The sequence below is a fragment of the Alosa sapidissima genome, chromosome 9 (assembly GCF_018492685.1).
Source record: "Alosa sapidissima isolate fAloSap1 chromosome 9, fAloSap1.pri, whole genome shotgun sequence".
NCBI classification, from domain to species: domain Eukaryota; kingdom Metazoa; phylum Chordata; class Actinopteri; order Clupeiformes; family Clupeidae; genus Alosa; species Alosa sapidissima.
Window position 1 is genome coordinate 1,679,692 of NC_055965.1, and position 12,621 is coordinate 1,692,312.

Below are 12,621 nucleotides of genomic sequence, written 5' to 3' on the forward strand. Positions count from 1 at the left end.
GTTAACACAGATCCACTCAAGAACATCCTGTTCTAAGCCAATTGGGACTTCAATAGTATGGGTTTATTTTTTGTGTGGTAGCCTAGGCATCTTAAACATGTCTTAATCATTAGCCTATCAGCTAGCCTCCATAATAGGCCTAGGCTACTGAAGTTGAGCAGTTGAATGTGATACACTAATTGGATACATTTCTATAGGCTACCATTTTTACATATCTTAGTCTAAGTTCAGCAAACAATTTTGCATCCTCTGTCTCTCTGTCTAGATTCTACCCTTCACCATTTTAGTCACTGTTTAAGCATAGGTTAATCAATCTCTCACACACACACACACACACACACACACACACACACACACACAGGAATCCGGCCAAGTCTTTTGTTCCCTCCCAAGTCCTGGGTATTTAAACACACTGTAAATATAGCCGTGCGCATGGTTACTGTCGTCATGGCGGCATGACAACAGCCCACAGCCTGCCTAGGCACTTGGCAGCCAGGGAAACTTAATATTTGCTTAGCGTTAGCATAACATTTTTATTATGTAATCCGTAGCAGCAGAGCGTTTAGACTGCGCAAGCTTTCTGCATTCTCATTGAAGTCAGGAATACTTAGCCCGAGCTTGTTGCTATGTTGATGTGTTGGAGTGCAACGGCACCAACAAACGCAAGTTCAAGCGCTTCCTTCAGGGAACATCTGGAGTAGGCTAGGGGGAAAAAAGCCTCGGGGTTTGAGCTGGGGAGTGTGGCAAGGACTGCGGAACTGAATGAATGCATTATTGCCAGAGTCGAGTTACGTTTCGGAACATCCTAGTTAGGACATTAGCCTATAGATTTCGCCGTCTATTAGTTAGGCTACATTTAGTCTCTACAAAAGTTTAGTTACTACAAAAGTAATTCACTGAGGCAATGAACTTTTTAGCTTCCATCAGGCAGTTGCTATAGCCTCACCACAGTGGATTTTAGGCAATTCCTTAATTTCATTTTCATACATTATGATAGGTTGGGCTATTTAAGATAGATTGTGCTGGGTTGTAGACTAGACTATATTTATGATTTTAGCAAAAACATACTTAGGCTATTTGTAGGCTAAATTATATGTATATATAGACTACAAATATTTCATAGCCGAACGAAGCTGCAACGTTAATTGGGCTGGTGACATGTGACGCAATGTTGTGTGTTGGGAAGAGGGGGAGACACAAAAATTGCACCTTCATTATGCGCGTGCCCCGGTCATCCTCGGTTTATCTAGGATGTGTGCAGAACAGTCAGTGAAGCTACACAGTGTCGACTACATTTATTCCTTATTTTAAAACATTTACTTAAACCTTCAGGCTACTTACAAACGAAGCTTATCACGTAGAGTAGGGAGCTTCAACTTTGAAATTGAAATCGCATCGACCAGTCCCACATTCAGTGGACAACTGTTTCAGGGCTTTCAGTCTGGTAAGTGGCTTTGATTCAGTGGTTTTGTCGCGGCATACACGCAAGCCTTTTTTTTCTAACGTTTGTCAAATTGAAATAATTTTATTTTGTAGGCCGAATTAGTAGGCTATCAATAAACTGTATAGAATGATTGTATAAGACCTTATCCTACAATAATGGGCAAGGCTACAGCTTGGACAAATAGCCTGGTCGTGGTGATAGTCGACAATATCGACAATAAACAATTGTCGATGATAAACAACAGAACTTTTGGCATATATTTTGGCATATATATATATATATATATATATATATATATATATATTATATATATATATATATATATAAAGGCAGGCCAAGGCAAGGTCACTGTTGCAATACTCTTAAATTTAGACATGAGACATGAAGCTACTGTGCAGTTGTAGTATAGTCCTATATTCTGTGAAATGAAATTCATAGGATATAGGGAGTCTGAATTTATGCCTACTTTGGGTCATAAAATGATATTGGAATTTGCAATTATAACTTTTTGCCCTTTTTATTCTGTTGCCAGCTTTCTCCAGGTTGTTACATCTTAGCTCATTCGAATTTGTCATTTGATTATCTAGGATGTTCTTCCTTGGCTTAGTAAATGTCTTCATTAACAATGCCAGTGGGTTCACACGCCATTGACCCCCAGCTCAAATAGGGCGAGTCTTCCACTGCCTTCTCTGCAGCGAGCCTTGTCTGCATTAGCCTGGATGCTTTACTTGGTTTATAAATAACTGCATCATATCACTCTTACACAGGTTGTTCCAAGCCTCAAAAGGCTTGAATTACTTTTTCAAGTTAATGTCGCTGTTGCTAATCTAGTGGGATGGAGTTTGACAGGCCTATGATATGCACTGATCCCAAGTGTACCACATCCCTGTCAATAGGTTGCAGGCTGTAGGCCGTCAGTAAAAAAGTTCATAAAGATATCATGTGCATTTCCCCCAATGTAAACATGCATTCATGGAAGGTTGAGAAAAAACTGTGTTTGAAGAATTGGCCTCTGATTGAGTACTACTGTACTACTGTACATAGGCTATTCATATTTTAAGTTGCAATATTTGTGCTTTAGCCTACTATTCCCATATTTCCCCAGTGTTTTTGGCATTATAGGCCTAGGCCTATTAGACTACCGGTATGTCAAGATGTAGGCTAGGCTACCCATGCATAAGCCATATGAATAAGACAATTATACAGAATAAGGATACAATATGTTCAACTGCTGTTGTTTAGCCTACAGCATTGTAAGCTCTCGTATTATATTATTTTAAGGTCAGTTAATGTTTTCAGTTTATGTGACTGTGTCTCCATCTGCAGTGAGACACCTCATTCAAGCTGTAAGCTGTCAGTACAGGGTGATACTACTAAAATACTCTTCACAGACATTGCATAACCTTTGCAGTTGCAGTTTTTTTTTTACGTCTCAGCTCGACTTTCACATAGGCCTAGATCCTTTAAAGTATGTCACCTAGGCTAGTGATTGTAACCTTCTATATATATATATATATATACGTATATACGTATACAATATATAATTGTATACGTAAAACCCGGATTACGTGAGCAAAGGTTACCAACATACTCTTGTTTCATGAAAATGAAGATAAAGTTGCAATTGAGATAAGCCAAACCCTTTGTGAGGTCCTGGGTGGTCCAACACCCTATCCTGCTCCAATGTCCTGACTGTTACAAGAACAAGTTTGAGACTATGAATAAGTCTAGCCTACTCTTAGATTATCATGGCGTAAAGATGAGTGCATTTTTCAAATAAGTGTTTTTATTGGTAATCAGGCCAACACCTTGCCTTGTATGTATGTAACACTTTGTCCCTTGTGTGTGTGTGTGTGTGTTTGTGTGTGTGTGTGTGTGTGTGTGTGTGTGTGTGTGTGTGTGTACTGTGCTGAGATTTCACCACTGTTTTTAGTATGCATGTCACCATGGAAACAAACCAGTTTATTTTACTCTATGCCTCTGTCAGTCCTAGACTGCCGCTGATTCAGAAACAGGCCGGATGTGTGTGTGTGTGTGTGTGTGTGTGTGTGTGTGTGTGTGTGTGTTTACGTTAAGTGTGTGTGTTTATGTGTGTATATAAAAGACACAGACTGAAATGAGAGGAGAAAAAGGAAACAGCAGGTTCAGGGATTATGTGCCCGCGTGTGTGTGTGTGTGTGTGTTTGTGTGTGTGTGTGCGCGTGTGTGTGTGTGTGTGTGTGTGTGTGTGTGTGTTGTGTTAGAGCTTCTGGCTCACATTCTTGGTGGGGTGTGTGACCCTCTCCCCCAGAACAGTGGCTGCATTATCTACTCCTCTGAGATGTGTTGCCTGTTCTGCCTGGCACCCAGTGTCAGGGGTTGGAATGAGAATCATTATAATGTGCCAGTGCCTCTGCACTTCACAGGGGAAGTGTGCCATGGTTAATCATAATTGATCTAACTGCCCTCTAAGCGTATATCAGTTGACCTTGCTTATCTCCCTTTGCTCTCTTTACTCCTTATGTGCATTCTGTTCTTGAACAGTGTTTTATTCTGAGGTGCTGTAGGCTATACCACATACCCATGTTTCCCAATTAGCCTATAGGTACATTCAATCTTAACCAGATTAGATTAAAGCAACACCAAAGAGTTTTTTGCACAGCAGTGTGTGTTGCTGCCGATTCCAAAATCGTTTCAGTGGTTCATCAACACGTAACAGGGTGAACGGCACTTCTGCATTCGCTTATTGGCCCTCTATTGGCTATAAGCGCACTATGTAAGTTTGCCAGATCGGGTAGCGGATTTGTAGTTCGATAGAATGAGACATAAGAAACTACAAATTTGTTATGTATGATGTCACAATACATCATACTTTCATTTAAATCATGCAACATACTGTACCGTGTCTGTGGACATCGTTATTGGCAAAGCCGATGCTGGATAAACAAATAGCATGTGTGCGACAGAGGAAAAGTGCTTTAGTGTTGCTTTAATTATGCACATGCTTGCACACAAAATGACAAACATTATTTTCCTGTGATGCCTTGAGAAATCCCAATTCAGGTGTCTACCTGGAAATATTTTTTGCTGTTTTTAAATTTCAAGCTTCAACTTCTTGGTGGCAGCAGTGGCAAGGCGTTGTTAGCAAAAAATGATCAAAAGAATTTTGATTTGTGAAATTGTGCAAAACTGATACTTATATATTTTTTAAGGCGTGGCCCACCAATACTTCACAGCCAATAGCTTGTAATAAACTGCATGACATTTTATTTACTCAGTCACAAGCCAGATTAGTAAAATGTCATCACTGCTAAGATAATGCATTGCAGTACCACAATAACCACCCAACATATGAATCTGATCTTGAACTTGGCCACATTTGTGTTTCTTATACAAAATTCACTAAAGAGCAGCAGCTATAAACAAACAAACAAAGAAGCTGTTTCTGTTGTCTTTTGTTAAAACAGGCATGTTTACAAACTGATACACATTTCTTTTAACTGCTAACATTTTAGAAATCCAGTTGTCCTCTTTCACATGTTGAACATGTTGGCTCATTCCAAATTCAGACTGATTGTTCATGTTGGACTCTTTCCATTAGCAGCTTTTGATGTGTTCTTGTTGCTTAGCTATTCAAACATCATTTGAAGCAGACAGACAAGAGGATAGAAAAAGTGCTTCAGAGATCAAATGTTTTCTTCCATTCACAATGTGCCAGATTTTGACAGTTGGTCAACTTATGAAGTCTTGCAGTCAGTGCTTCGAAAGACAGATTCTGTATAAAGGCCTAGATTTTGACGGATAGCATTTTCTTTTTTGGTCTATATTTGTGTGCATTGTGACCTACATCACTTCCCCAGCAGGTTCAATGGTATGTTTAAATTGGGATTGGGACTGGGAATAGGTTTTGTTCATGTTCCAATAGGTTTTGAGCAGTGGGGCTGTCACCACCACACCCACTGGTCAGACTCTCCACACTAGCAGTTCTCACCAAAGAACACCCTCACCCACAACAGCAATCCAGTTTAGGCTTATGAAGTGATGTCAGATTTGTTTGTCAAAGAGTGAGTCAGTGTGTGCACAAAATGTTTTTTTCAGATTGTTGACCAACAGACATATTGTCAGTGTGTGTGTGTGTGCGTGTGTGTGTGTGTGTGTGTGTGTGTGTGTGCATGTATTTATATATTAAAGAATAGAATCTATTCCATCTATTCTGTTCATTTATTAGGCTGGTAGCCGGAAATAACAGCAAAAAGAAGCAGTTGATGTTTATAAGAAGAAGACAAAAGAAGAGGGGTGAGGAGGAGAAGCTTGCGAGCTAAGAAGAAGGAAGGGCTCTATGCTGGAAGATCTAATAGCCTCACCAATGTTCTCTGTGGACCAGGACATCTCAAGCTGCACCATGCCTAGCAAGCCACCTATCAAGTATGGGGAGCTCATTATTTTAGGGTAAGAGAGATTGGGAAAGGCATTCCCTAATATTAATGCTTAATGCTAAATATGTTGACTTTATGTTTGTTACTAGTCTTTGAACAAGCCAGAGTGTTAACAGTTAAATGTATTCCAAACACTGAGACTGGAAATCAGGAAAACAAATCTTAACCAAAATATGCTTATTGACAGCAGTCAAAGAGGGAGGAGTTGTCGTAGATTAAATCTGTATTTTCTTTTGAGAAGTCCTTAAAACATTTCAATTCAAAAATAATTTTGGGTCCTTATGTTATTGCTTGGCTTACTTGTTTTATGTTAAATAGTTCTGATAATTCTGCTGCAAATGATCTTTATCCTGGTGGAGTGTCAAGTTTCTGTCAACCACGGAACTTATTGCACTCAAGAAAAGTATTTGCTAATCATTTGGTCTCTTGGAAAGTCTGTTCAGTTGAAAGAAGTGTAACTATGTTTTTTGAACACCATATTCCCATGATATATATATATATATATATATATATATATATATATGAACATTACCAAACTTTGTATTGTGTTCTATTTTTCATCAATATCCACACTCAATACCCAGACATTGACTCATTTATCCTGGTGTTTACTCAGTATAAAGATATAGTTATTAATATAAGCACTCAGTGTACAGTACTTGTCTCACTTCTCCTCATGCTGTGACCTTGTCGTGGTGGAGAGGCTTGTGTGCCTCTAAGACCCTGAAAGCTATGCCGGAGGGGACTGTGGTCCCTGGAAGGTCTAACCATACCGGATTGGTTTCAGGCGAGTGGCCAGACTAACAACAGCATAAAGACTCTCATTGTTACTGGTGGAGTATAGTACAGTGTGTGTCAACTGCATCAATTAAAGAAAACCTTCACCTGTCACAAAAAACTGGAAGGTCAGCGTTGTCACAACACTGCTACTGTTGCCATAACACAGTTAGATTCTTGTCATGAAGTTGTCATCAACCATAAAACAGGTAGGCATCCGGCTGAGCTGCAGAAAGGCTGTTAACAATGATTTGTTACAAGTTTATAGCCCCAGTCAAGGTCATTTACCTTGCAACTATTACCTAAACATGATGCTACATTTTACAGGTACAATGGCTCCCTTCCAAACGGTGATCGAGGCCGACGGAAGAGTCGTTTCTCTCTCTTTAAGAGGCCCAGAGCCAATGGGGTGAAGCCCAGTACAGTTCATTCTGTCTGTTCGCCACAGGCTGCCAAGGTATAAGAACCCAACAGTTGAGCAAAGACTTTCTCTTACACCAATAGAGCTACAATAGTTCTGTGAGTCTATGAGCCCAAACTACTATATTAGAATCAGAATCAGGTTTATTGCCAAGTAAGTTTTCACATATAAGGAATTTGCTTTGGTCTCAAATACAATAACATATATACATATTACTATAAACCATAACAATATCATTGCAAAGTTGCCTAATAATAGATTTAGAATAAGATTTCTTAGCCTTTCTTCAGTCCACTTTATGTGACAAAATGTGCCTCCGTCTGAATTTTAAAGATTCTCTCTCTATATATGGAGAATTATACTTCCTCATTGTATGGCACTTCTAAGCTATCCAGGGAGACTGCTGTTTGCTGTACAGACAGACAGCCCTAGGCTGCGTGTGTGAGCGTCTTTGAGCACTGTTAGTCATGCTGTCTAACTTTCCTCTCTGTAGGCCATCAGTAATAAGGACCAGCACAGCATCTCGTACACGCTGTCGCGCGCTCAGACCGTGGTGGTGGAGTACACTCATGACAGCACCACTGACATGTTCCAGGTATCCAACACTGATATCCTCTCAGCCATACAAACTCTGACATGTAGGATTTCATGAAGTGGTTTGTCTGCTCTGTATGGCTAATTTTGACTGGTTGGGTCCTGGCTGGGCCTGATGAAAATGTATAAAATCAGTATGCCAGAGCAGAGTTCTGGCGTGTACAAACCTCTTGAGAACTCACAATCATCTCTGTAATTGTATGATTTAGTCAACCTCACAGATAATTAACTGCATGAACATGTAAAAACGACTGCATGAAAATGACAAAAAAAAAACAGCAGCATGAAAAGGACCTAACTCCTCTCTTCCTCGTGTGACAGATTGGCCGCTCCACCGAGAGCCCCATTGACTTTGTGGTGACTGACACGGTACCGGGTCGACTCAGCCATGGCTACAGCGACAGCACGACGTTGTCGTCACAGAGCACTATCTCGCGCTTTGCCTGCCGGATCATATGCCAACGCCACCCGCCGTACACTGCCCGCATCTACGCAGCTGGCTTCGACTCGTCCAAGAACATCTTCCTGGGGGTATGCATGAGTCAGACCAAGCCAACTCTAGAGTAAGGAGAAGAAAGGTTACTGCTAGAGGCCTGCTTGCCCATCACATGTTATACTAGTCAACTTTAGCAGAGGTGCCAATAATTCTGGGGGCAACTGTACATAACCATAGTTTACAGTGATGTCATTGTGAATATAAATGTCCTTTTTACAACTATTAATCCAGTTGCTACAGATTTTAATATGGGGGGTGGGGGTGAGATGTAAGAAGAGAGAGTGGTCAGAAGAACGGGATTCCATGAATATATCATTTATGTTTACAACACATACACTTAGAGGCATATAACCAAATGTGTGAATTGCTTTCCACAATCCTAAAGGAGAAGGCTGCCAAGTGGAAGACCCCTGATGGCCTGATGGACGGACTGACCACCAATGGTGTTCTTGTGATGCACCCCCGTCATGGCTTCACTCAGGACTCCCGGCCCAGTGCCTGGAGAGAGATCTCTGTCTGTGGCAATGTGTTCAGCCTCCGCGAGACCCGCTCGGCACAGCAGCGTGGCAAGATGGTGAGCACAGGGCACTCACATGCACACAGTGGCATAGGGAGGTGTTGGACATAGCAGGGGCCAAGCCTGGGCAGTGGGGTGAGGTTGGTGTGGGCAGGGGTGTGATGGTGGTGCAGTCGTACTGTAGATGACATGGAAAGACACTGTTTGGCAATAGTTCACGGACAGCAGTGGATGAGGAAGTAGAGCAATTGACTGTTGCTGGTTTGCGCCTGGCTCCTCCTGACCCTGTTAAAATGTCCTTGAGCAAGACACTGAACCCTAAATGCTCCCTATGTGCAGGTTGGTGCCTTGCATGGCAGCTTCACCACTGGTGTGTGAATGGGTGAATGTGGGGGCATTTATCTGTAAGTGCTTTGAGTACTTGGAGCAGTAGAAATGCTGTAAATGTGGTCCATTTACAATGTTGTTAACTTGCAACCATGACAACAACAAAAGGCAATGTTTTACAGTTTAATGGTGAATGATGAGTATTTTTTTGTAACAAGAAAAAACATTGAGAGGTTTCAGGGATGTCCCCCACAGTGAACATTTTTGTTTGAATGCTTGAAAATGTTTGAATTAGCATTTGGGGATGAAAATGACCACAGAAATGCATGATTTATGGTTTCTATCTATATCGTTTTGGAGTCATATCTAAACATAGACAGTATGGTTCTAATACATACTTATCCGGTTGTTAAGTCTTTGTTATGTTCTTTTTCCGAGTTCAAACAACCCAAATATTTCTAATATATATATAACTATGAGCACATTTTCAGAGAAAAAGTAATGCAGCTACTGATGAATTAAGCTCCTCTGTGAAGCTGGTCCTCCATGTAATCAGCACAAACCAGCACAAATGAACTGCAATATTTCCATTCATTTACAGCATAAGTCAATGGGTTTAATGCAGTCTTGTCATTGAACATTTAACCACAGAATTTCACATACTCACCAACTCACACACACACACACATACACATACACACATATATTTGCAAACTCCCTCCCTCCCTACCTCTCTCTCTCTCACACACACACACACACACACACACACACACACACACACACACACACACACACACACACACAGAAACATTCATACTCACTCACACACCCTTTCCCTGAACCAAAGCCAAAAAATTGGACTGGCAGATGCAACGTGTAAAACAAACTAGCCCGTTTCCACGGCGACATACACACACAGCCATAACACACATTCCCACACTTAGTCACTCCCACTGAGTCCCATGACCCCTCAGCACACTCCTAATCAGCACACCGCATGTGCTTCTCTTGTTCTTGTTCTCTTGATGTTGTTAATTAAGTGTTTATTTACAGTAATAATGGATGAAGTTTATATTTGCCCGTTGTCATAGCTTCTCTTATCTATGTTTGGCTGACGATGCATGATAACATATCTGCCATCTGAAGTTCCCGACCCACATGCGGCTGTGTTTGTCATTTTCTAAAAGCTGATTTCCCTGTTCAGTGTTGCCCAAACTGCAGAGTGTTATTCTTTCTGTCCCAGAGGGCTCTTTAGCCCACTCCTATCCCCATCTCTCGGATCCGTGTTTTGCAATTAGATGTGGAAAGTGGTGGTTGCCTAGAAGTTGGTTGTTAAAAATATGTGTGGTCATTGTTAGATTTGTCTTGTGAGCCTGGGTCCTGATATTAGCACTGCATTCATTAAGTTAATATGAGCTATGAGATGAGAGTAAACTCTAATGATAGGGTAGCTGATGAACTTGTTTGCTTAGAGATGATTAGTCAATGACTCCTGTGTGAAACTCTCTGAAGCATGACCAAGTAGTGGAGCTCCCTCTAGAGTAGGCACAACAACATTGCAAGGAAAACTAGAGTGTTTAGTAGAAGATGCGCCTTCGGCAGTTGCATGTTGTAACACTAAGGTTAAAGGAAAATTCCGGTTTTTAGCACTTTAAGGCCCTTTTCTGGTTTGTTTTGGATGAACTAGAGTGGTGGACACCGAAATTTTGACGATTGGTCCTGTCTCGACTTTTCTGACTCGTTTTGAATCGCCTTTTCACTTCTCAGGGTGGCTGACAATGGGCATACTGTAGTAGGCTACTCAAACATGTCCTAAAACAACCCTTAACGTTCGTTTTCAAAACTGTGCAACTCACCGAGTGGTTAGTGGAGTTCGTTGACTATTAAAAGCAAATATATCGGCGCAATGTATGATTCGTATTTGAACCTGAAGCATAGACGGTGGCGCAGTAATATCAACGTGCAATGACAGAAATCAATGGGATTTTACAAAATGCCAAATAAAAGACGACAGAAACTGTATTTCGCTACGCTACTTGTTTTGAAACATCAACGAACACCACTAACCAATCTTTGATTCAGATGGTCCAAATGACCAAATCCCTTGGAGGAGATGCGGTTCCCTGACCAATTTTACGAGAACTATAAATGTGATGCTTCCACCATACTAATGAGTTGTGGTTCTGTGGACAGTCATTTAAGAGTCACATAATGTATACAATAAGTTTGTAAAAAAAGTCTCAGTCTCCATACAGTCCTCTGCATGTGGACAGACAGATGTATAGGAATGGCTGAAGGTGTGTTCATTGCAAAAAAAAACTCAAACCTTCATTTTTCCACACAGGTGGAGAAGGAAAGTCACGAGCTGCGAGATGGCTCCCTGATTGACCTGTGTGGTGCTACCCTGCTCTGGCGCACCGCTGAAGGTCTGGCCCAGACTCCCACGGTCAAACACCTGGAGGAGCTGAGGCAGGAGCTGAACGCAGCGCGGCCCCAGTGTCCGGTGGGCCTCAACACACTGGCCTTTCCCAGCCTGCGCAGCAGGGAGGTCCTGGACGCCAAGCAGCCCTGGGTTTACCTGAAGTGTGGACACGTTCATGGCTATCACGGTTGGTCAGGCCGATCTCAGCAGTCTCAGGAGGAGGAGGAGGAGGAGGAGGAGGAGGAGTTGCCTGGGCAAAATGAACAGGACCTCGGCTCCAGGGAGCGGGAGTGTCCCATGTGTCGCACCCGTGGGCCCTACGTGCCACTCTGGCTTGGGTGCGAGTCAGCCTTCTACTTGGACGCAGCGCCTCCGACCCACGCGTTTGTCCCCTGCGGCCACGTGTGCTCAGAGAAGACGGCAGCATTTTGGAGTCAGATCCCACTGCCGCACGGAACACACACCTTCCATGCTGCCTGCCCCTTCTGTGTGCAGCCTCTGCGTCGGGAGAGGCGATACATCAGACTCATCTTTCAGGGACCGCTGGACTAAGTGTGTGTGTGTGTGTGTGTGGGGGGGGGGGGGGGGTCATCCCCTCATTTTTCTAATATTCGTGTAATATACATTATGCAGCCTTTTATACGTGAGAGTGATGGACAGCTTCTCCTGTCTCTAAACATGTCGTTTCACATGACCTTTTGAAACTGTAAGCAATTTGTTATGTGTGAACTCAAAAAGACTGTTTTCAGAGGTTTAAGAGAATCCTAGAATCCTAGCAAGAGGTTGTTTTGGCAATTGATGTACTGATGCAAATTAAGTAGTATCAGGCAGGTGTGGCCTGTTTGATGATTAAATTGTGTGCCGGCTTCTTAATGTATTTGTGCACTGGTGTGTGTCTTTGTTTGTGTGTGTATACCTGTATGCGTCCGTATACATGCAAAATGGAGTGTGTTTGCATGAATGCGTGCCTCTGTGTGATTTCATCTCTCATGTGCTGCCAGGCTATAGGTCAACATTTTACATTGTAATATTTGTCATTGGTTAATCCTCGTGAAAATTGTTCGCCACATCCACATGTCATGCAGAGGCTATGTATTAAAGGAGAATTCCGGAGATTTTTCACTTACATGTAGATCTCTATTTCTTGACAGAGCTATAGTGCTACACTCTGGGGGCATAAACATGAACATGTCTCCAGAGTGTGGCAC

At 42.0% G+C, this 12,621-nt stretch overlaps 1 protein-coding gene across 1 annotated transcript; it reads left to right on the top strand.

The window, feature by feature from the left end:
• The first annotated feature begins 460 nt into the window (after nucleotides 1-460).
• peli1a (pellino E3 ubiquitin protein ligase 1a) lies at nucleotides 461-12,535 on the top strand. Its single transcript, XM_042105494.1, has 7 exons — nucleotides 461-1,444; nucleotides 5,652-5,872; nucleotides 6,964-7,093; nucleotides 7,551-7,652; nucleotides 7,973-8,182; nucleotides 8,533-8,721; nucleotides 11,336-12,535. Exons 2-7 carry the CDS (start codon nucleotides 5,763-5,765, stop codon nucleotides 11,963-11,965), a joined length of 1,371 nt encoding a protein of 456 aa, XP_041961428.1. The 5' UTR covers nucleotides 461-1,444; nucleotides 5,652-5,762; the 3' UTR covers nucleotides 11,966-12,535.
• Nucleotides 12,536-12,621: the final 86 nt, after the last annotated feature.

Excerpts from the sequence above, each read along its gene's own strand:
- peli1a (XM_042105494.1), top strand. The coding sequence starts at position 5,763 with ATGCTGGAAGATCTAATAGCCTCACCAATGTTCTCTGTGGACCAGGAC. Across the intron at positions 7,653-7,972 it reads GCACCACTGACATGTTCCAG|ATTGGCCGCTCCACCGAGAG; the intron begins GTATCCAACACT and ends CTCGTGTGACAG. Across the intron at positions 8,722-11,335 it reads CACAGCAGCGTGGCAAGATG|GTGGAGAAGGAAAGTCACGA; the intron begins GTGAGCACAGGG and ends TTTTCCACACAG.